The sequence below is a fragment of the Chiloscyllium plagiosum genome, unplaced genomic scaffold (genome assembly GCF_037043375.1).
Source record: "Chiloscyllium plagiosum isolate Xiang-an unplaced genomic scaffold, Cpla_swu_hap1 HiC_scaffold_4, whole genome shotgun sequence".
Lineage (NCBI taxonomy): Eukaryota > Metazoa > Chordata > Chondrichthyes > Orectolobiformes > Hemiscylliidae > Chiloscyllium > Chiloscyllium plagiosum.
In genome coordinates this window covers 75,836,031-75,861,455 of record NW_028270142.1, presented here as the reverse complement: position 1 = coordinate 75,861,455, position 25,425 = coordinate 75,836,031, and the positions used below count along the sequence as shown (strand labels likewise).

The following is a 25,425-nucleotide window of genomic DNA, read 5'->3' as shown; positions in this document are numbered from 1 at the left end:
TCATGACCTTTTCAAGATCATGTATGCTTAACTCAAATCACCCCTCACTCTTCTAAACTCCAGTAAAAACAAGTCCAGCCATACCAACTTTTCCTCAAAAGACAACTGCTCATTCATGTTTTATTCCAGTAAACCACCTGTAAGTATTTCCTGAAGGAGATCACAATTGCACACAGCATTTCAGATCTGGTCTAACCAATGAACTGTATGACTGAAACATAACATCCTTTTGTTTTGTTCAATTCCTTACAAAGAATAGCATTATATTAGTTTTAATAACTTGCTGTATATGCATGCTCGCATTTATGACTGATGCACTTGAAAACTTGCATCACTCTACATCTTGGAATTTTGCAGTCATTCTCTATTTAAATAGTACTGTACTTGTTTGTTATTTTTCCTGCCAAAGTGACCAGCTTCACATTTTTCCCATGTTATATTTAGTATACCAATTTTTTTGCCAACTCACTCAGCTATCTATCTGTATCTGTCTACAACCACCTTTGGGTCATTTATGAATTTAAACTAAGGCCCTCTCCAGGTTGCATTCTTGAGTCTGTTTGAAGTCTGAACACAATGCAGGACTGTATAAAGTACGATTTGTAAGTAGCGGAAATGTTCAAATATTAGATATTTAAAATTATATCTTGCAGGGATTGTGTTCATAAGTCCAAGCATTCCTAAGTCAGATGTTTGGAAGTCAGGGAGCCCCTGTATTATGCATTTACTTGCTTCATCTAAATCATGAGACATTTCCCATTCTTCCCATGAGATTTCCAGATTGAAAGACCCTGGATATGTCGTTGGGAGATCCTTGTGAGGAACTGGAGGCAAATACTTGATGGGAATGGTCATTTTCTCAGCCCTAAGAACAGAACTGTTTCCAACAAGGTCGCAAGTCATCTTCTAGGACAATTCAAGTATCTTTCAGCATATCCAAAGACATAGCTCGTTGAGGCTAAAAACTCTACCTTTATCTTCATTATCTGAGTTTTGCAGATAAACTAGAAAAGCCCCTCCACTTTTATACGTATAGTGGCAATTAGTCATTATAAGTTTCTATAGTGTTCTGTCATCTCACTAGTGGTAGCATTCCAGCTTTGCGTTTCAACTACACGAAAACTATATTTTGGCCTCCCAAATTGTAACAATTTTTAAATCCTTTAACAAACATTAACCATATATAATTTTAAAATAGGGACTGCTGTAAATTAAATTTGGTCTCTGGCCTCTCAACTGTTTTCACCCAAAGACAAAGCTTAATCATCATTCCCTTTGTGTGTTGCCATAGGAGATTACCTAACACTATCTTAAATTGGAGTGTGGTGCTGGAAAAGCACAGCTCTTCATCTTATGCTGGAAACATTGACTCCCTCTTGCTCAGATGTTGACTGACTGTCTGTCTGTGCTTTTCTAGCACCACACTCTTAGACTCTTGATCTCCAGCATCTGCAGTCCTCACTTTCTCCTAATTTCTTAAAATTGTTGTGTGAATCATGTACTCTCTTATTTTGACACTATCATTTTCTAATAATCTCTCAAATAATAATTGTACAGCACAAAAGGACAGTTGGCCCATTCTGTTAATATTATATGGCAAAACCATTAACCACTGTAAACTCAATTTCCAGCTCTTGATTTGTAGCATTGTAGATTTCAGCACGACAGATTTTTATTCAAGTACCTATTAAATGTGATGAGCCTTTTTCTCTCCACATCATCCTCTGATTTAAAAAGAAAATTCCCCTCAACTGCCTTCTCACCATTCAGCCAATGACATTAAATTGATGTTTCTTCTTGTTTTCTCCTGAGGGAAATGAGATTTTGCTATTCACTTTTTCAAAACCCTTTCTTTTCATTTTATATGCTTCAATTAATTCTCCCAACAGCCACTGTTGGAAGCAGAAAAACTCTCGCCTGTAAAAACGTTTCCCATAGCTACAGTTCTCCAGTAAATTACAACTTTGTCCTGATCAGTTGAATAAATAATGCGTCATAAGCTCCAGAAACTGAAATTTTCCACGCTTATTGAAAGGGAATCACGATTAATGCAAAGAAAATGTTTAAAACCTTGTGTTCTTTGGTCGAAAACATGGGAGAACTAATTGTGTTATTCTAATCAGAATAAAACTGGGGCAAATGGAGAATGTTTTGTTTTTAATTAAGCTATGACTTTAAAACAGGATTAGGTAAGGTGGACAGTGAGAGTCTTTCTCCTAGGATGATGACGTCGCCTTGCACGAGGGGACATAGCTGCAAATAGAGGGGTGATAGATTTAATACAGATGTCAAGAGGCAGGTTCTTTATTCAGAGAGTGGTAAGGGTGTGGAATGTCCTGCCTGCCAATGTAGTTAACTCAGTCACATTAGGGGCATTTAAAACAGTCGTTGGATAAGTGTTTGGATGATGATGGGATAGTGTAGGGGGATGGGCTTAGATTAGTTCACAGGTCAGTGCAACATCGAAGGCCAAAGAGCCTGTTCTGCACTGTGTTATTCTATGTTCTATGGATCAGCTCTGAGTGAACAGAATGTCTGTCAGCCAGGACTCCCTGTTTGGGATGTTAATCTTGACCAATCAGGGAACTCATTTTATGAAGTTCATTTGACTGAACTTGTTACTCCAACCTCCAACAGAGCAACTAAAACCTTTAAGGATTCCTTATTTTTTAAACCTCCACTTTTCTGCCAGTTAGACAACTATTCTAAGTATAGGTAGGTTTTTGAATGCCAAATGCTTCTTGTCAGGTTTCGATTTGGTCTCAGCACTTTGTACTGGCACTTAAATAAGCATTAATTACAGACTTTTCCCTGTTGCATTACTAATTGGAATATCTACAATAGGTACAATGGATAACTTTGTATTTTTATTTTTATTTATTTTGACAAAAAACTTGCTTGACCAGGAAAGTGCAATTTATATATTTCCTAACCGACCGTATTTTCTGTTTCAGTGATTGCTGTTGATATTGATCCTGTGAAAATAGACTTTGCACAAAACAATGCTAGAGTCTATGGAGTGTCTGAACAGATTGAATTTATCCTCGGTGACTTCATGCTGCTGGCTTCTGACCTAAAGGCCGATGCTGTTTTCCTCAGTCCTCCGTGGGGAGGCCCTGATTACGTCAATGCAGAAATCTTTGACCTGAAGACTATGATGTCTCTTGATGGATATCCTTCAAAGCCTATATTCAGAGTTTTAAAATATATCTTTATAGTAGAGAAATTAGGTTTGTTAATATTTGTTTTTAAATTTTTTAGCACATTTGTGAATTTTGATTAACATTACAACTTGTAATGCTCTTACAAAACAGTTGAGCATTGTGCAGTAAATGAAAATCCAGAACCTCTTGCCATATAACACTGTTTCACTTTAACATCGGTCGTTTATGGGGTCTGCATTTTTGTTTAGCATTGCAGGATTCATTTTAACATCATTCCCCACCAATCTGGGTAGATCTGACCTGGTAGAAAGTGAGGAATGTAGATGCTGGAGATCCAGGAGAAAGTGAGGACTTTCTCCTCGACCTGACTGGTGCCCATAATGGAGCAGTTCTTTTGCTGCTGAATCTCTGACTCACGGCCCTGCTGCTCCCAGACTCCCTGTCTATGTATGTTTGTCCTCATCAAATCTGCCCTGCTTTCCTACTTACTACTTCCATCTCACAAATCTATCTTTTAAGGATGGTTCTAGGTACAGATTTGGATAACACCAGACCTTCAGCATTGCATCTGTGCGAATGCACGTTCCAGTGGTGCAGATATCATGAGTTGGAATAAGTAGTTGCCTTCAATGTGCACAGTAGTATGTGAAACCAGGAATAAGTTTACTTGTGCATATGTTTTCACAAGTTACTGCGTTCTTAGTAACACCACAGATACAAGTTGTTCTGATATAATGTGACAGCTGTGTTTCTCTGCAAACTCATGCTATAGAAAGTCATGCTATGAAAAGCCTGTGGGAGATCCCAAAGAAAATTGCTAAACCTGCTCAGAAGAAAGTTCACATTATCCAAACAACATTCACAGTTTGTCAATCGTATTATAGCCAATTCGAGGTGACGAAACACATCAACCTGTATGTATTTCCTGGTTAGGATCTCAAAAACCCATTCACCTTGTGCAGGCCATCTCAGGAACAGAAGTAAAGGTCATTTTGCTCTTTAAGCCTGCTCCACAATTCAGTAAGATTGGGGCTGTTTTTGTTGTGGTCTCAGCTTCACTTTCCTAACTGTCCCTGAAAATATTGACTCCCTTTTATATCAAAATATTAATGTAACTTCACCTTAAATAAATTCAAAGGTATATCCTTCCCTACCTTCTGTTTAAGAGAATTCCATATTCTGATGATACTCTAAGAGAAAACAACATCTCATTACATCTATCTAAGAGGGAGACCTCTTTCTTAACATGCATCCCCTGGGTTTAATCTCCCCCAGAGAAATCATCCTCCAGGTATCTCCTCTATCTAGACTCCCTGTACAGCTTATATATTTCAAAAAGATCATTCTCAATCTAAACTCTGGTGTATATATAGACCTAACTTGTTTAAATTGTCTTCATAATATTAAACCTTTCATCCCAGGAATGAATTGAGCAAGTTGTATCTAAATTACTTTTTAAATGGTACACTGCTTTTCTGTTCTTCGTGCTGAAGTATTTACCCACACTTTACTCCATCTTCCAATTCTTTTCTGACTCATTCAACTTATCCATGTCTTTTTGCATGTGGTTAGCACTGTTGTCTCATGGTGCCAGAGTTCGATTCCAGCCCCCGGCGACTGTCTGTGTGGAGTTTGCACATTTTCCCTGTGTTTGCATGAGTGTCTTCCGGGTCCTCCGGTTTCCTCCCACAATCCAATGATGTGCAGGTTAGGTGAATTGGCCATGTTAAATTGCCCATAGTGTTCATGGATGTGTACATTACGTGCATTAGTAAGGGGTAAATATAGTGTGGTAGGATAGGGGAATGGGTCTGGGTGGGATACTCTTCGGAGGGTTGATGTGGACTTTTTGGGCCAAAGAGCCTGTTTCCACACTTGGATTCAATATATCTCTACCTCCTCTTGATGACTTACATTCCAAACTCTCTCTCTTCTTGGCAACTTAGCTTGGTGTCATTGGAAAATTTTGTCTCCTTTTCTTTGGCACCCTCATCTAAATTATTGATAGATATTGGAAATAGTTGAGAACCCATCACTACTGGGCACTTCACCAGTTAAAAAAGATCAATTTATCACTACTGTCTGCTTTATGTTAGCTAAGCAATCCTTTATCAATGCTAATTTGTTAGCATTTACACCATGTGCTTTTATTTTGAATTAGATTACCTACAGTGTGGAAACAGGCCCTTCGGCCCAACAAGTCCACACCGACCCGCCGAAGCGTAACCCACCCAGACCCATTCTCCTACATTTACCCCTTACCTAACACTACGGGCAATTTAGCGTGGCCAATTCACCTAACCTGCACATTTTTGGATTGTGGGAGGAAACCGGAGCACCCGGAGGAAACCCACGCAGTCACGGGGAGAATGTGCAAACTCCACACAGTCAGTCGCCTGAGGCGGGAATTGAACCCGGGTCTCTGGCGCTGTGAGGCTGCAGTGCTAACCACTGTGCCACCGTGCCGCCCACATTTTGTACAGCAAGGCTGTACAGCTAACCACATTTTGTACAGCAAGGCTTATCAAATGCTTTGTGGAAAAACAAGTGCGCTTCATTTACTAATTGTCGTCAATTCACTGTGGATGTTACTTTGACCAAAAAAAACTCTCATTAAATATGATTAAGCAATCAGATTAAGTAGTTAAAATTTAAATTTGGGCTGCGGTTCAGTGACCAGAGATGTGACTGCAGGTGAGGCAGGCATGGTAATCCGGTGGGGATAGTGTTCTAGGAGCCTAGGCTCCTGCAATAGTCCAATGAGGAGTCCAGGACTGGAAGGCATAGGTTTAGGGTGAGAGCGGAAAATTTTAAAAGGGGCCTAAGGGGCAACTTTTCAAGCAAAAGGTGGTGTGTGTGTAAAGGATGAGCTGCCAGAGGAGGTGGTAGAGGCTGGTACACTTCGAGCATTTTAAAAGGCATCTGGATGGATACATGAATAGGAAGGGTTTAGAGAGAAATGGGCCAAATGCTGGCAAATGGGACTAGATTAATTCAGGATATCTGGTTGGCATGGATGAGTTTGATCGGAGGGTCTGTTTCCATGCTGTTCATCTCTATGAATCTAGTCAGAAAATAATTGATAAAATCATTTTTAGAATTCTATAAATAGAAAAACTGAAGTTTGGATGAAAAGCTAAACTAATGGCATTCCTTTTAGAACATAGAACATTACAACGCAGTACATACCCTTCGGCCCTCGATGAAGCCCATCTAACCTATACTATTCTATTATTGTCCATATCCTATCCAATGACCACTGAAATGCCCTTAAAGTTGGTGAGTCTTCTACTGTTGCAGGCAGTGCATTCTAAGCCCCAACCACTCCCTGAGTAAAGAAACTACCTCTGACATCTAGGTAAAAACAATGACTGCAGATGCTGGAAACCAGATTCTGGATCAGTGGTGCTAGAAGAGCACAGCAATTCAGGCAGCATCCGGTGCTGCTCATCGGATGCTGCCTGAATTGCTGTGCTCTTCCAGCACCACTGATCCAGTACCTCTGACATCTGTCCTATATCTATCACCCCTCAATTTAAAGGTATGCCCCCTTGTGCTAGCCATTGCCATCCAAGGAAAAAGGCTCACTTGTCCAACCTCTCTAACCCTCTTATTAACTTATGTGTTTCAATTAAGTTGCCTCTCAACCTTCTCTCTAACAAAAACAGGTTCAACTCCCTCAGCCTTTCCACGTAAGACCTTCCTTCCACACCAGGCAACATCCTGGTAAATCTCCTCTGAACCCTTTCCAAAGCTTCCTGTAATGCAGTGACCAGAACTGTACGCGATACTCCAAATGTGGCCGCACCAGAGTTATGTACAGCTTCATCATGATATTATGGATCCAAAACTCAGTCCCTCTACCAATAAAGGTTTCGTCCTGAAAAGAGTGGAAGCAAAGTCTGAATATATTTAAAACAAAGGTCAATGGCTTCTTGACAAACAAATATGATGAATAGTATATCATGTTTATATAAAGTTAAAAATCACACAACACCAGGTTATAGTCCAACAGATTTAATTGGAAGCACACTAGCTTTCGGAGTGACGCTCCTTCATCAGGTGATTATGGAGGGCTCGATCGTAACACAGAATTAATAGCAAAAATTTGCAGTGTGATGTAACTGAAATTATACATTGAAAAATTGATTGTCTGTTAAGCCTTTCATCTGTTAGAATACAGTGATAGTTTCACTTCTTTCATGTGTAAATCACAAAACCCTTTTTTTAAAAGTTACATTCTCGGGTTAGCTGTTAACAATGGTGATAGCTAGACAATATGTTGAAGGTGTTAGCCCCCTGTGTTCTCTGTCTATGACCTGATGTTTAGATTGATTCTAATCTAAAAAGTGAGATAACAGAGTTTTACATAAATTCATGCAGTTTGTGAGCTCAGAGTTCTACATGAATGTATGCAGTTTTTGAGCAAAGTGCAATGTAACTCTGCAAGTACAAAAAAATTCACCACACAAAATATATGTGTGTATGTGGATCTTTGTCTGTGTGTGTGTCTGTCTGGGGTGGGGGTTGTGAGTGTGAGAAAGAGTGTGTGTGTGTATGTGTGTGTGTGTAGTGAGTGCAGAGTGTCTTAAGTCTGTGAGGGGGTGGATGTGTGGGAGTGTGTGTGTCTATAAGGGTGTGTGGGGGTGTCTGTGTGCGCGTCTGTGTGTACCTGTGTCCGTGTGCATGTGAGAGTGTGTGTGTGTAGGAATATCTGTGTGTGTGTGTGTGTGTGTGGTGCAATGGTGATCACCTGCAATGTGACATGAACCCAAGGTCCCGGTTGAGGCCCTCCCTATGGGTACCGAATTTAGCTATCGGCCTCTGCTCGGCCACTTTCCTCTGCTGCCTGTCCCAAAGTCCACCTTGGAGGATGGTCACCCGAAGGTCCGAGGCTGAATGTCCTGGACCACTGAAGTGTTCCCCAACTGGGAGGGAACCCACCTGTCTGTTGATTGTTCTGCAGTGCCCATTCATCCGTTGTCGTAGCCTTTGCTCGGTTTCCCCAATGTACCATGCCTCCGGGCATTCTTGCCTGCAACGTATAAGATAGACAATGTTGGCTGAGTCACATGAGTACCTGCCATGTACAAGGTGGGAGGTGTTCCCACGCGTAATAGTGGTATCTATGTCCACAATCTGACACGTCTTGCAGCGTCCACCGTGACAGGGTTGTATGGAGTTGTCCTGAGAGCCGGGCGGTTTGCTACAAACAATGATCTATTTGAGGTTTGGCGGTTGTTTAAAGGCAAGTAGTGGAGGTGTGGGGAAGGTCTTGGTGAGGTGCTCATCCTCACATTATCAACTGAATCCAGTATTTTTTTTCAAAATGCAGATCACTGCAGAACTGTTAATGGAAATCTGTTTATCTTGTTGTTTACAGTAACTGGTGTCAACATTTAAGCTTTGTTTTTTTACTTCAGTTTCATCCAGCTTTGAGCAAAGTTTTGTTTTAAATTCAGTTTAGAAGTCACCAGAGTTATATGCAGAAGCAAGTTTAATTTATCTTCTAGAAGTTCAGAGAATGAGTGCTGTCAGCAGGAAGGTTTTGTTTGGAAAACATACAGATTTCCTTCTATATTTAAATAGTTTGACTTGTTTTCATTTAATAAAACATTATTCTGTTGATAAAGAATTTGCAGCCTTAATGAACTTATGAAAAATAATGTTATCAAGCCAATTTTCATTCCAATATCTGACTTGTCCAGTAGTACCATCAGCTGGGATCATACCACAAAGGAGTGAAAGGTCAGTCATAAACTTAGTGAATGGCAGAACAGATGCGAGCTGATATAGGCTTATTCCTGCTCCTAATTTGCATGTTTGAATGAGGAATTCAACAAGCCAGGATTAAATCTAAAACGGAGAACGAAATTAAAAGAGAACTGCATTAAAATAATTAAATAAGTAACCAGACTTGAGTGGTTGGTGGTAGCAGAGTTGATCAGTGATTTCAGGATACATTTAGATTGGTAGTTAATGGATACAAACCTTCAAGGTTGTGAAGATAGAGCAATGGAATGAGACTGACTATTTTGTTCCACACATAACCAACTTAAACCCAAATGTACTCCTTATGGACCATAAATGACTCTGTGAAACCATGTGTTTCATATAGTAACCAGTGTGAAAATCTCTTCAATCAGAAAATAAATCGAGGAAGGTGAGCTGTGCAGAGAGAACTGTGGCAATAACTCCAATTTTTCAAATTTCATAATCTGCAGCCATTCATTCAACTATTCCTTTGAGAACATTAAACTTGAAATGCTAATGGAATGGAATAAAAACAAACTTCTGGTAATGTGTAAAGATTAAAAATGTTGATGTTTTCGTAGTAGGCCTAAACATTTTTTTCCTTTCTGTAAATTTCAAGATTTATTCTTTTAGTATAGCTTTGTTGCTGCTTCAGATCTATTTCTGAAACGTGTTTTTCATCATCAGATTCTTCTCTTTCAAACTGCTTTACCTTAACTTTGTTACCTCTGAAATCTTTGCACTCTCTCAGAAGATCTCACCAAACATAATTTATTTTTTACCTCGCAATGCTGATGTGGAACAGGTAAGATCTCTTTTTCGTTTCTACTTATACTATTCATTATTTGTTTCCAAAAAGTAGCATTATTTTCAAATCCGTAATAAATAAATTTAAAATTGTGTTGATTGACAACTCTTCCTAGATCTGTTGTTTGGCAATCACTTTGCTTTGCACAAGTATGCTTATTTATGTGTGAGCTCAACTTTATTTTAAGCACTGCTGTATGAAAACATGTCTGCACATTCTAAATAGTACGACATTCAAGTATTTTGTTCCCATAGTCTTCCATTCGTTGTTTTTTTTCCTTAGTATATCATATTACTCATGAATAGAGGAACATTGGAGTGAGCTTAATTAGATAGCTTCTGAAAATCTTCATTCCTTTGATCTCAAAGTAGAGTTCTAACTTCGTTTGCCAAAACTAGAATCAGATTTTCTGTATATTTCCATTTCTCTTTATTTTCCTTTATTTGCGATGACTCATTAAAATGGAAATAACTTGTTTCAATCCAGATATGTTTATATTTTCCACTTTTCTTCACTATGTAAATATATCTTTACCAATGTTAAAAACTCTGGAAGCAAGTGAACTTAAAGAAAATTCTAGTTTCCAGAAATGATCAATTTTCCATAGAAGCTTGAATTATTGTCATCAAAACTAATAGCAAAGCATTTACTTTGTTAGTTAATGTTGTCACAAAAAACACAGTTGTGCCAAAGTAATTGCATTGTGTTAGTTTTACATTTTTCATTAAAAATCTTGTATTGAACTTTTTTTTAGCTTTATAGTTGGTTTACCTGGTACTTCCACCAGATGGCAGCAGTACATTGAGTCAATCCAAAGTCTACATTATCATCATCCTTTGTCATTTTTGTATTTTTTTAATGAAGATTTGCTTTCTTGAATATAATTAGAAAGCTTCAGAAAGTTGGCAAGAGTTTAGAAAGTTTCTGGTAGGTTAGATTCCTATTCATGAATAGTGGTGACTCTTGAAGGGAATGAAAGAGTTTCCAATTGCAATTTGGCGAGTGTTCTGAGATTTGTTTTTGAGTGCAATGTTCAAATTAAGAGCAGATTTAATTTTTATTCATGCTATACGTTGTTATGCTAAGTAATGAGGTTAAGTGCATAAGTTGTTATTATTCATGGGCTGAGGGCTCACTGGCTAGGCCAGCATTTATTGCCCAACCCTAATTGCCTAGAAGGCAAGTAAGAGTCAACCGTATTGCTGTGGGTCTGGAGTTGCACATAATCCAGATCAGGTAAGGATGGCAGATTTTCTTTCCTTAAGGACATTAGTGAACCAGATGGGGTTTTCCTGACAAAAATGCATTGTTTTTCATGGTCATCAGTAGACTCTAAATTCCAGATTCTTCTTTTTTTTGAAATCAAATTCTACTATCTGCCATGGTGGGATTTGATTCCCCCATCTCCCCCAGCTATTCCCCTGGCACTTGGAGCACTGAAAAAAAAATCTTGATTGACTGACCCCATTCTGCAAAAAAACAATTTGAATAAATTGGATTTAGTAAATTAAAAACTAACATCCAGCCTGCAGAGGTGGTCTCTGCTGCTTTCTATTCCAATGTTGTTGCAATCGCTGCACGACCAAAAGAAAAACTAAATTGATGTCTGCTCTTATGTCTCTAGTGCTTTCAGGAAAGTTTCCTCAAGCAGTGTATAGAAGGGCCTACTCAAGAAGGGTCAAAACTCGACCTACTCTTGGGAAATAGAGAGAGAATACGACCCCTCAAGGACCAGAGTGGATATGTATTTGTAGAACTGCAGGAGATGGGCTAAGTTCTCAATGTATATTTAACGCATGAAGACTTAGGGAAGTTAATGGTGATATCTTGGGGATGATCAGTATCACAGTAGAGGTGGTGTTAGACATATTGGAATATTGTGGTTCTGTTTGCTGAGCTGGGAATTTGTGTTGCATCCAGACACTCTATACAGTCAACACAGGAATTCTTGGACATCATCAGAAATATACATGTAGACAAGGAAGAAACTATGGTCTCTTTCGATATAACGGCACTGTTCACCTCCATCGACAAAACCCTAGCCAGAGAAACAATAGCCAACATACTGGACATATAGAACAAACAACAAGACGGCATACTCACAGGAATCAAATTCACCAGAGAGGAAGAAAAGGGCAACCAACTCCCGTTCCTAGACGTGATGGTACAGAGAACACCGAACGGAGAATTCACCACAAAGGTATACAGGAAAGCCACACACACAGACCAAGTCCTGAACTACGAAAGCAACAACCCCAACACAGACAAAAGAAGTTGCATCAAGACACTGTTCAAAAGGGCCACAACACACTGCAGCACACTTAAACTGCAAAAAGAGGAAGAAGAACAGCTCTACAATGTATTCGCCAAAAACTGATACCCCCACAATTTCATCAACAGATGCCTAACGGAAAGACAACTGAATGAGGACTTGCCACAACCCAAAGGACTAGCCACGTTACCATACATCAATAACATTTCTGAACTGACAGCCAGACTACTACAACCACTAGGACTCATAACAGCATACAAACCAACAGCCACTCTCGGACAACAACTAACCAGGACAAAGGACCCGATACCCAGCATGAGCAAAATCAACGTAGTATACAAAATCTCATGCAAGGACTGCACAAAACACTACATAGGACAAACAGGAAGACAGCTAACGATCTGCATCCATGAACACCAACAAGCCACGAAACGACATGACCAGCTATCCTTAGTAGCCACACACTCAGATGACAAGCAACATGAGTTTGACTGGGACAACACTACTATTATAGGACAAGCCAAACAGAGAACAGCCAGGGAATTCCTAGAGGTATGGCACTCATCCACTGATTCAATCAACAAGCACATCGACCTGGACCCAATATAGCAGCCACTGCAGCAGACAGCTGGAACTGACAACTAGAAGCGGCAGATTCAAATGCAGCACAAATTCCCAGCTTGGTGAACAGAACCACAACAACGAGCACCCGAGCTACAAATCTTCGCACAAACTTTGAAAACATATTGGAATATATGAAGGTGGATAAGTCTCCTGGTCCTGACCAGATATATCCAAGACCACTGCAAGAGGCTACAGAAGAAATTGCAGAAGCCCTGGCTGATATTTTTGTGTCATCGTCAGCCACAGCTGAGGTCCCAGATGTCTTCAGGGTAGCAAATGTTTTTCCTTTATTCAAGAAGGACCGCAAAGAAAAACCTGGGAACTGGATGTTGGTTTGCTCACTGAGCTGGAAGATTTGTTTTCAGATGTTTCGTCACCATACTAGGTCAACAGTGAGCCTCCGGATGAAGCACTGGTGGTATGGCCAGCTTTTTATGTATGCGTTTAGGTTTTCTTGGGTTGGTGATGTCATTTCCTGTTTTTTTTCCCCTCAGGGGATGGTAAATGGGATCCAAGTCAATGTGATGTTGATAGAGTTCTGGTTGGAATGCCATGCATCTAGGAATTAGATTAGATCCCTAAAGTGTGGAAACAGGCCCTTCGGCCCAACAAGTCCACACCGACCCACCGAAGCGCAACCCACCCACTCCCATTCCCCTACATTTACCCCTTCACCTAACACTACGGGCAATTTAGCATGGCCAATTCACCTAGCCTGCACATTTTTGGACTGTGGGAGGAAACCAGAGCACCCGGAGGAAACCCACACAGACACTGGGAGAATGTGCAAACTCCACACAGACAGTCGCCTGAGGCGGGAATTGAACCCAGGTCTCTGGCGCTGTGAGGCAGCAGTGCTAACTACTGTGCCACCATGCCGCCCAAATTCTCGTGTCCCAGTCAAAGTGGTGTCCTACCTCATCTGTAGTATATTCACTATACAATGTATTCAAAAAGAACAGGTACCCAATGAAGACAGTCCACCAATTTCTCAGCAACAAACCTCAAGCAGACAAAACATGTTCAGAAACCCTAGCCACTCTCCCCTACATCAAAAACATCTCTGAAATGATTGCCAGGCTACTCAGACCTCTTAGCATCATGGTAGCCCACAAGCCCGCCAACACACTTAAACAGCAGCTAATGAACTTGAAAGACCCTATACGGACCACAAGCAAAACTAATGTCATTTACAAAGTACCTTGCAAGAACTGTAACAAACACTACATTCGACAAACAGGCAGAAAACTAGCCACCAAGATACATAAACATCAACTAGCCACAAAAAGACATGACCCACTCTCACTAGTATCTTTACATACAGATGAGGAAGGATACCATTTCAACTGGGACAACACATCCATCCTAGGACAAGCCAAACAGAGACATATGTGGGAATTCCTCGAAGCATGGCATTCCAACCGGAACTCTATCAACAAACACATTGACTTGGATCTTATTTACCACCCTTTGAGAAAAAGATCAGGAAATGACATCACTATATGAAATATTGTCACCAACCCAAGGAAACCTAAACCCATAAATAAAATGTGGGCCATACCACCTGTGCTTCATCTGGAGGTTCACTGAAGATGTTACCTAGTATGGTGACGAAATGTCTGAAAATGAACCTACCAGCTCAGCGAGCAAACCTATATCCAGAACCTCAACCTGAGCTACAAGTCTTCTCAAAACTTGCTAACACCTGGGAACTATAGACCAGTAAGCCTAACATCTGTGTTAATTGAGCATAATCTGAGAGGTAAGATATGCATGAATTTGGAAAGACAAGTTTTGATTAGGAATAGTCAGTATGGCTTTGTGCCTGCCTCACAAATTTGTTAGAGTTCTTTGAAGTGACCAGTAAGGTTGATGAGGGCAAGGCGGTAGACATAGTCTATATGGATTTCAGTAAGGCCTTTGATAAGATTCCACATAGTAGGTTGCTATTGAAGGTTAGATCGCATGGCATTCGATGGGAGCTGGCAAATTGAATACACAATTGGCTTGATGATAGGAAGGAGAAGCTCATAGTGGAAAGATGTTTTTTGGACTGGAGACCTGCGACTAGTGGAGTGCTTCAGGGGTCTTGGAGTTCAGGTGCAAAAAGTGGAGTCAAAGATAGACTTTTGAAGAAGGCGTTTGGATCACTGGCCTTCATCAGTCAGGGCTTTGAGTATAGAAGTTGGGAAGTTAGGTTATAGTTAGACAGGATACCGCACTTGGATTATTGTGTTCAGTTTTGGTCACTTTGCTGTAGGAGGGATGTTATTAAACAGCAAAGAGTGTAGAAGAAATTTACAAGGATGTTGCCTGGACTCCATGGTCTGAGTTATAGGGAGAGGTTGGACAAGCCAGGATTTGTTTCTTTAGGGCAGAGGAAACTGCGAGGGGACCTTATAGAGGTGCATAAGATCATGAGAGGCACGGATAGAGTGAATGCACTTTGTTTTTTTCAAAGGGTTAGGGAATCAAGGACTAGAGGGCATCAGTTTATGGTAAGACGGGAAAGAATAAAAGGGAACCTCAGGGGCAACTTTTTTGCACAGGGTGGTACAGATATGGAATGAACTGCCAGCGCAAGTTATTGAAGCGGGAGTATTAGCAACATTTTAAAAGGCAATTTGACAAATACACTGATAGGAAAGGATTAGAAGGATATGGACCAAGTGCAAGGAAATGGGGTTAGCGTGGATGGACATTTTGGTCGGCATGGACCAGTTTGGGCCAAAGGGCCTGTCTTCGTGCTGTAGGACTCCAAAGCAGTTGCAGCAGATCAGCAAGAACATCAAGAACAAGTACACAGCTTTAGAATAGATGATTCTTTTGTTTTTCCTTTTTACAACTTATTTTATTTGATTTATTTCTTTTGAATTTCATAAACTCCCACTTTTGAAAACTAACTTGCACGGTTTAGCTCTCATGATCGTTATATGTACAGTTGAGCACAATCAAGTCATGTTTCATCAAGGAATTTGAAACCAGATTTTGTATTGAGCCTTCTTGGTGTTTTGATGCAAAAGGTTTTTAAGTATATATGTATACATCATTCTTTCATACTTCAAGCTTTTATCTACTAATTTGGGATCTGGCCAAATGTTTCATATATTTTAATCTTGGAAATACATCGATACAAAATTGTAATTGTACAGGGTAACTGTTATCTCCAATATTATCGGAAAGAAACTATTTTTTCTCTCAGGGAAGGGAAGCCACAGCCCTGTGCTATTATTGTGCTTATGTAGCAGTAAACAATTACCTACTTCCGGCTGAGAATCTAATTCACCAAGCAAGTTGAGTGCTTGATCAACAAAACATTTAAAATATTTTCTGACTTCAGTGTGTTTAACCAATTTGTTGTTATTAGATTTTGCGAATAGTACTGTTGTGCCATTTTTAAAAATCTAATTGTGCTTTCTGGTATAAACTTTGTTCTTGTTTCTTGTTTGTGCAGTAAAGTATACATTAATTTGGGCCTGAACTTTGAACTGAATGTTCTGAAGATTGACAGCAAAAGATTCAGCAGTGATTTAAGTTAGTTGCTGGATGATACAATAATAATCTTCATATGCAAATTACATTTGAGATTCATTTGCAGGAAGCAGCATTCTTCACCTCCCTGGATTATTTAATATCATGATATTATCAGAAACTGCAGTGTTCATTAGGGAATTTTGATGACCTGGTAAAGCCTTGTGAAGTGAATGTCCTCGTTTGCTTATGAAACTACAATCAGGCTTTGGAAATTCCAAGGAATTTCTGGAACGCAGCAATTTGACATTGGAATTGCATCCACTCAGTGATGTTGCCTGAAAACATTTACAAAATTAATGAGTCAGTTGAAACTCTTGCGTGATAATGCATCTGATACAGTCTGTAAGCAACAAGCTATATAACTGGTATGAAATGTGCACATTTTGTGAATATTACTGTTATGTATGCACTGATGTATGTTAGTTGCGAAGAAGAGCATTGCTCCACTTTGCTTAAGATATTATGTAAATCTACTTGTTACAGAACAACATATCCTTTCTTCCTTGTTGAACTTGTTTTGTTGATGTAATTTTCAGGCAGATAGATTCAGCAATCTACCTGCTGAAATGCTAGAAGATATGAATCTTGTGATTACCAAGAGCCATTTCATCCCACATCAGTTTAGATAGTGGTAACCTCCACTCTTCTTAAAAATTACATTGTAAACTTTTGATCAGTGTTGGGTAGTCTCCAGGATCAGCAGTCTCCAGTCTCATTTGTGAGCATGCTCAGGACTCATGCTGTCTGGTATCTAATTATTTGAAGACATGGGCCAAGAACTGGAACAGTGAGAGACCTTCTGTGTACTAGATCCTGATAAGTTATTTTTGTGAACAAGAATTCATAACCTTGCAAATATTCCATAAACATTATCCTGATCCTAAGGAAGGTGGACAGATAAATTCATAATTTTAATTTTTATGAAGTGCATAACTTGAACACATTAACATTTTTGCAATGCGATTTGCCTATGTATTAATTGTGATACAGCAACGTCATAAACGTGCAACAAGTCATTTATATTGCATCCTTAAGGTAGAAAGACATGGTAATCATTTAAACAGTTGATCAGGAAAAAAATAATAAATGGAGCAACCAGAACTTTAGTCCAAAATATCAATTATAAAGAGAAAGGGAGCAGTTGGGTTTAAGGAGTGAATTCCTGTTTCCAAGGAAGATTCTGAGAAGATTCTGAGAGATATGATAGACGTGAATTTGGAAAGACCTGGTTTGATTAGGAGTAGTTAGCATGGCTTTGTGTGTGGAAGGCCCTGCCTCACAAATTTGTTAGAGTTCTTTGATGAAGTGACAAGGAAGGTTGATGAGGGCAGGGCAGTAGACATAGTCTATATGGATTTCAGTGAGGACTTTGATAAGGATCCACATGGTAGGCTGCTGTTTAGATGCCAGTCCTTTCTCCCTATAGGAGTGTGTTGAGTCTAGCTGAACTAGCTCTTCATGGGTGCTCATTGATAACTCAAGCATGAAGTAGCTGATTACATTGATTCTGTTAGGTGATCTTTTTCTTGTGAAACAAGATATTTAAGGATCCTGTTTTGTTATTGTTCGTACATTATAGAAAGAGGAAGCCTTGCATTGATAAATATAGAAATTAACCCTGTCATTTAATTCTCCGTGGGGACAAACTGGTTATGAAAACCAAGACACTGGCTGCTCACATTTGTTCTTATTGGTTATTTGGACACCTAAAGGCGTTCAATTCTGTTGTTTTAACAGCTTGCTTTCACCTTGCTTTTATTTTTATTATGTTTTTCCAGTGGACAGGCAGCAAATCTAATTGATTATTTTATTAGGCAAGGCACACAACACACAAGATTTCTTTTGTTTTTCTAAAAATCACCATAATTCTCATGTGAATCTAGAACTGAGAAGTATAAAAGTAATGCATCTTTGTTAAGTTATAGATAAGACACTGCCTCCATTTCTTAACATCAATGCTGGTACTGGTATAGAAATAGATAGCATTCCAGAGTGGATGCATTTATTAATTAATCAGTCTCTGAAGCTATCTTAACAAGTGCTGTTTTCATGTAGTCACAATCAGAACCATACCAGTAACACTGTGGGACTAGTTAGTGCATAATTATAGAGTGATAGAGATGTACAGCATGGAAACAAACCTTTCGGTCCAACCCGTCCATGCTGACCAGATATCCCAATCCGATCTTGTCCCACCTGCCAGCACCAGCCTATATCCCTCCAAATCCTTCCTAGTCATATACCCATCCGAATGCCTTTTAAATGTTGCAATTGTACCAGCCTTCACCACTTCCTCTGGCAGCTCATTCCATACACGTACCATCCTCTGTGTGAAAACGTTGCCGCTTAGGTCCCTTTCATATCTTTCCCCTCTCACCCTATGCCCTCTAGTTCTAGACTCCTATCCATGCCCCTCATAATTTTGTAAATCTCCATAAGGTCACCCCTCAGCCTCCGACGCTCCAGGGAAAACAGCCCCAGCCTGTCCAGCCTCTCCCCATAGCTCAAATCCTCCAACTCTGGCATCATCCTTTTAAATCTTTTCTGAACCATTTCAAGTTTCACAACATCCTTCCGATAGGATGGAGACCAAAATTGCATGCAATATTCCAATAGTGGCCTCACCAATGTCCTGTGCTCAATACTCTGACCCATAAAAGAAAGATTACCAAACACTTTCTCCACTATCCTATCTACCTGCGACTCCACTTTCAAGGAGCTATGAACCTGCACTCCAAGGTGTCTCTGTTCAGCAACACTCTCTAGGACCTTAGCATTAAATGTATAAGTACTGCTAAGATTCGCTTTCCCAAAATGCGGCACCTCGTATTTATCTGAATTAAACTCCATCTGCCACTTCTCGGCCCATGGGCCCATCTGATCAAAATCCTGTTGTAATCGGAGGTAACCCTCTTTGCTGTCCACTACACCTCCAACTTTGGTGTCATCTGCAAACTTACTAACTATACCTCTTATGCTCACATCCAAATCATTTATGTAAATGACAAAAAGTAGAGGATCCAGCACCGATCCTTGTGGCACTCCACTGGTCACAGGCCTCCAGTCTGAAAAACAACCCTCCACCACCACCCTCTGTCTTCTATCTTTGAGCCAAATGGCTAGTTCTCCCTTTATTCCGTGAGATCTAACCTTGCTAACCAGTCTCCCTTGGGGAACCTTGTCGAACGCCTTACTGAAGTCCATATAGATCACATCTACTGCTCTGCCTTCATCAATCCTCTTTGTTACTTCCTCAAAAAACTCAATCAAGTTTGTGAGACGTGATTTCTTATAATTGTGTGATGGTGCTGTAAGTACAGAGTGATTTGCCAGATTTTGTGTCCCTGATATGTACCTCTGCTCATATTTGTATCTCCATTACATATACAAACGCCCAAATAGAGATATCTACCATACCCACATAGGCAACCCCACTTGAATGCACACCCGACATAATCATTTCCTGTTTTGGATACACACTCAGACTAGCATATCTCTTGTGTCTCTCCATGCCCTGGCACTCTTCACACATACACAAATTTCATTTCTCCACATATAACTCTCATACACTTTCACACACTCTGCAGCAAACTAGGAATGTTACAGGCCTGGTAATGGAGAGGCCCAGGTTAATGTTATGACAAGATGGGTTAAAATTCCATCATAGCAACTGATGGAGTTTAAATGTATGTGATAAATCTGGAATTGAAAGACTTTCCTCTGTAGTGGTGACCATGACAACTAGCACAACCAAGTATTTTTGGTTTTCAATTGAGTTTGCCAATTTAAAGTGTTTCTTGGACCTTTCATATGGATTTTCTTGCTATCATATTTTGTTGCTTGACTTAATCCATTACAACTCTCTTATGACTAGATTAGATTACTTACAGTGTGGAAACAGGCCCTTCGGCCCAACAAGTCCACACCGCCCCGCTGAAGCGCAACCCACCCATACCCCTACATTTACCCCTTACCTAACACTACAGGCAATTTAGCATGGCCAATTCACCTGACCTGCACATCTTTGGACTGTGGGAGGAAACCGGAGCACCCGGAGGAAACCCACGCAGACACAGGGAGAACATGCAAACTCCACACAGTCAGTCGCCTGAGGCGGGAATTGAACTCAGGTCTCTGGCGCTGTGAGGCAGCAGTGCTAACCACTATGCCACCGTGCCGCCCTGTGGTGAACTAACTGTTTTGTCATTTTTGTCTTCTGTCTTCCTCCTTGTTGCAGACATTTCTGTTTTGTTCTTTTTCTATCTTCGTTCATCTGACCTCCTTAAGATCTGTTCTATTTGTAACTTTGCCTCGTTCTGATGAAAGATAGCCAACCTGAAGTATTAGACTTGTTTCATATATCCACCATTTTTTGTTTTTAATTAGATTTCCAACATCTGCTATATTTTGCTCTGTCAGTCATTCTGCTCTGATCTGTCATTCCTTCAATTGTTGGGCACTTGGAAATAAAATTCCAGCTATGCAGTCTCTTAGGAAAACTGACAACACTTTCTACTTTTCTTGAGTTTGGTTTTTATTTTTCCTTGTCAACCATGGTTCAGTAGGTGCACAGTCCCCTCTGAGTTCAAAGTTCTGGGTTCAAGTCCCATTCCAAAGTGTGAATACAAAATCAAAGCTGACACAGCAGTACTGAAGAAATACTGCACTGTCTGGATTTTGCAGCATTAGACTGAAACCCAAGTGCTTTTTCAGCTGGATATAAAAGTACTATAGGATTTTTTCAATAAAGGGTTATTCTTGATTGTTATCCTGGAGTTTTTCTTCTGGCACCCTCTTGCTCAAAACCCTGACTTAGTCCTGTACATCCTGAAGCTACCATGTCTGTCCTGCCTCCTCAACCTCACCTGAGGCATGGTGACCCTCTTGTTAAACTCCTTACCAGTCATTTCTAATGAGAAAGCGGCCCTATTATTCTGAGGCTATGGCAACTTTATCTATCATGGGTGAGCTGACCATATTTAATCCTCAATCCCATTATAAAACAGCTATCTAATCATTATCACATTGCTGTTTGTGGAGATCATTGAGAGCAACTTGGCTGTAACATTTCTGACACTACAACAACAACTATGCTTTAGAAGTATGTAATTCATTCAAGTGCTTTAAGTTGTCTAGTGTTTCGGAAAAGCATTACATAAATACAAGTCAGAAGACTTGTGAGTAAAGTTATAGTTCTTGATATAAAAGAAACCATAGCAACATGGGTATAAAATTAGCTGAACGATAGGAAGCAAAGAGTTTAATGTAATTTGTCAGCTGGAGAAAAGTTTATAATAGAGTTTCGTAGCAGTTAGTATTGAGGTTCTTTCTTTTCCTAATAAATTCTAATGTTCTATACATGTTGTATACTCTGCTATATATGGCACAATTCAAAATTTGCAGATGCTACAAAAACTGAAACCATTATAAGTAGAGGTGGATAATCTATAAATTCAAAAGACCATAGACAAACTGGCAGAATAGGTGGACAGTTGGGAGATAACATTCAATGTGATGAAATGTGAAGTGATTAAGTTTGCTGGAAGAACAGGGAGTGACACTTAGAAAATGAAAGGTGCAATTCTAAAGAGCATGCAGGAGCAGACAGGCCTGGAGTATATGTGCACAAACCAGTTAGGATAACAGGCAGGTTGAGGGAGAGAGTAATGAAGCATACAATACTCTAAGCTTTATTAATATGGCCATAGTACAAGAGCAAAGAGTTTATGTTGAACTTATTTAGGACACTGCTTAGGCTTCTGTTAGAGTACTGTATTCGGTTCTGGTCACTACACTTCACACTTTAGGAAGAATGTGAAGGCAGTGCAGAAAATATTTATGAGAATCATTCCAGGAATGTGAAAGTTCAGTTGCTAGGATAGATAGTTTAGTTGAAGAGAAGGCTGAGAGAAGATCTAATGGAATTGCTCAAAATCATAAGGTAGTTGGAAGGAAGAGATGGAGAAACTGTTCTCAATCTTGAAAGGATTTTTCTCAATCTAGAAAGAGGGAGCATAGATTTTAAAATATCTGGCAAAAATAGTATGAGAAAAAATTGCTATCATACAGCATGCTCTGGAAGGTACTACCTCAGTGCATTTGAAAGGAAATTAGGCTTTTATTTGAAAGGGAAGAATGTGAAGGATTATGGGGAGAAGGTGGGAGAATGACACTAAGCAAAATACTCATTTGGAGAGCTGTGCAGACATAATGGGTCAAATGCTGTAACTTAAGTGCATCAAGGGAAATGCAATAAATGCTGGCCTAGCAGTGACAAATGCTGGCTATAAAGGATTAAAAATAATTATTTTAAAAGTTTTTCATGTTAATTTACGATTTGTTTTCAATTCTGTGATTCAACAATTGTGATTTTTATTTCTTAGCTTCTCATTCTTTTTCTTTGAGTAAGAAGGGCAGCATGCTGGCTCAGTGCTGCCTCACAGCCCCAGGGACCCAGGTTTGATTCCAGCCTCAGATGGCTGTCTGTGTGAGTTTGCAGGTAATCCCAGTGTCTGCCTGGATTTCTGTTGTGTGCTCTGGCTTCCTCCCACAGTCTAAAGATTAGGTTAGGTGGACTGGCTATGCCAAATTGCCCCACTATGTCCAGGGATATCCAGGCTAGATCAATTAGTCATGGTAAATGCAAGGTTACGATGGATCTGGGTGGGATGCGTTCAAAGGGTTGGTGCAGACTCACTGGGCTGAATGGCCTCTTTCTGCACTGTAGGGTTAGAACATAGAACAGCACAGCACAGTACAGGCCCTTTGGCCCATGATGTTGTAAATTATCTTAAGATCAACCTAATCTACACACCCCTCAATTTACTGCCATCCATGTGCTTGTCCAGCAGACGCTTAAATGTCCCTAGCATCTCTGACTGTATTACCACCAATGGCAATGCATTCCATGAACCCACCATTCTGTGTAAAGAACCTCTGACCTCTCCCCCATACTTTCTTCCAATCACCTTAAAATTATGACCCCTCGTGACAGCTATTTCTGCCCTCGGGAAAAGTCTCTGACTACTCTATCAAATGCTGACTGGCCTGCTGTGTTTTTCCAGCGCCACATTTTTCAACTACTCTATCAAAGCCTCTCATTAAGTTATACACCTCTATAAAGACACCTCTCTTTCTTCCTTCTCTCCAGTCTGAAAAGCCCCAGCTCACTCAACCTCTCTTCATAACACAAGTCGTCCAATCCAGGCAGCATACTGTTAAATCTCCTCTGCACCCTCTCTGAAGCATCTACATCCTTCCTGTAATGAGGTAACCAGAACTGGACGCAATATTCCATGTGTGTTTTAACCAGGGTTTTGTAGAGTTGCACCAAAACCTCACGGCTCATTGATGAAAGCTAAAACCATATGCCTTCTTAACAACCCTATCAACTTGGGTGGCAACTTTGAGGGATCTAGGTACATGGACCCCAAGATCCCACTGTTCTTTCACACTGCCAAGAAGCCTGCCTTTAACCCTGTATTCAGCATTCAAATTCAACCTTCCAAAATGAATTACTTTGTATTTATCCAGGTTGAACTCCACCTGCCATTTCTCAGCCCAGCTCTGCATGCTGTCAATGTCTTATTGTAACCTGCGACAGCCCTCGATGCTATCTGCAACACCACCGACCAACCTACTAACAATCTTTCCACTTCTTCATCTATGCCATTTATGAAAACTACCAAGAATAGAGGCCCAAGAACAGATCTACTGGTGTGGGACACCAGTGGTCACCGACCTCCAGGCAGAATACTTTCTGTCCACTTCCAATCTGTGTCTTCTTTCAGCCAGCCAATTCTGTATCCATTCTTTGATTCAAAGGTCGAGCTGCAGATTGTGGGAAAATTAACTTTGAAAATAAGTTGACACTTATTTCAGAGTTGAAGTGCTATATATTGTGATTCTTGATACCTTTCTTGAGTTTATCTTTTGTTTACTTGATTGCTTATTTGTTGCAGGTGGCATCCTTAGCCGGAGCAGGTGGACAAGTAGAAATTGAACAGAATTTTCTCAACAACAAACTGAAGACGATCACTGCTTATTTTGGTGACTTAATCCAGAATGCGTAGGACAATTTAAATATCAGCATTTGTTTAATTTGTTTGATTCAAATAAAGCTTATTTTGTATGTACTGCTCATTCCAGTGATTATACATTGTTTTTTATAATAAAACATTCCACAATGCCTCACAGATGATTGAACAAATATTTTAACAGAAACATATATGGAAACAATAGGACAAGTGACCAAAATCTTGGTCAAAGAAAGACATTTTGGAAGCCTTCGAAGGTGTGGAAGAAGTATAGGAGAGAATTTCAGTTTTAAGCAACTCTGTATAGAACCACCAATGGTGAAGTGAAGAAAATCAGAATTCTGCATTAGTACAGCACAAACAGCTCTGGATTATGTTAATGCTTTAAAACAAAAGCAATTATAATATGTGATATTCATTTTTTTTTGATTTGGAGATGCCAGTGTTGGGGTGTACAAAGTTAAAAATCACACAACACCAAATCAAGGATCTCCACAACCATCTGATGAAGGAGCAGCACTCCAAAAGCTAGTGCTTCCAAATAAACTGTTGGACTATAACCTGGTGTTGTGATTTTTATTTTTTTTAACTTCGTCTAACAACTAATTCAACAAAAGCTGGATGACCACATGGCATCATTATGAATTATTAGCTGAAGACCAAGAATGGCTTGCACCTTGTTCTCAACTGGTATTTATAGGCCTTTGTGGAAAAGCAGGATAAATGGCAATGCATTGCAACAGACTTTTCCATCATTCTGTGGTCTCTTATTCTGTCTGGAGACTAGTCCCTTGTCTCAAGTCGCTTGCATTGACCACTGAAAGCTGTACTTATTAATTCTTTTGCACTCCAAATCAGTTGCACAATCAATCAGTGATATTACTGCAATTAGGTCTAAGTGAAGCCTGGCTAGCTTTTGATTGATTTCAGCAGTGTGGGACCAGTTTCTGATTGATCTCTTCAATGCATGATGGTCATCTACTGATATCACTTCCTAACTGGTTGTCTTGTGGTAGTATTCTCACCTCTGGGTTCAGAAGCCTGGCTTCAGGTCCCATTTGCTCCAGAGGTATGTAATAATGATGCTGAGGAGGTTGATTAGTAAATATCTCTCTCCTAACTGGTTTCTTCAAATGTCAATTACTTACAAAACCAGCTCCCTCTCCTTGGAGCTATTTTCTTAAATTTTATGACTTATTGCTGAGATAATGTTGCTGTACAATAATTTTGATG

The 25,425-nt window shown here is 39.9% G+C and overlaps 1 protein-coding gene across 7 annotated transcripts in view; it reads left to right on the top strand.

The window, feature by feature from the left end:
• Positions 1–24,344, top strand: part of tgs1 (trimethylguanosine synthase 1) — a 55,104-nt gene extending 30,760 nt beyond the window's left edge. For all 7 annotated transcript variants that reach the window (XM_087986380.1, XM_087986377.1, XM_087986376.1 and 4 more), the window contains 2 exons: positions 2,955–3,230; positions 24,118–24,344. In XM_087986380.1, the coding sequence (XP_087842506.1) occupies positions 2,955–3,230; positions 24,118–24,158 (317 nt within the window). In that variant the 3' untranslated portion in view covers positions 24,159–24,344. The remainder of the gene's footprint in view (positions 1–2,954; positions 3,231–24,117) is intronic.
• The last annotated feature ends 1,081 nt before the right edge of the window (positions 24,345–25,425 follow it).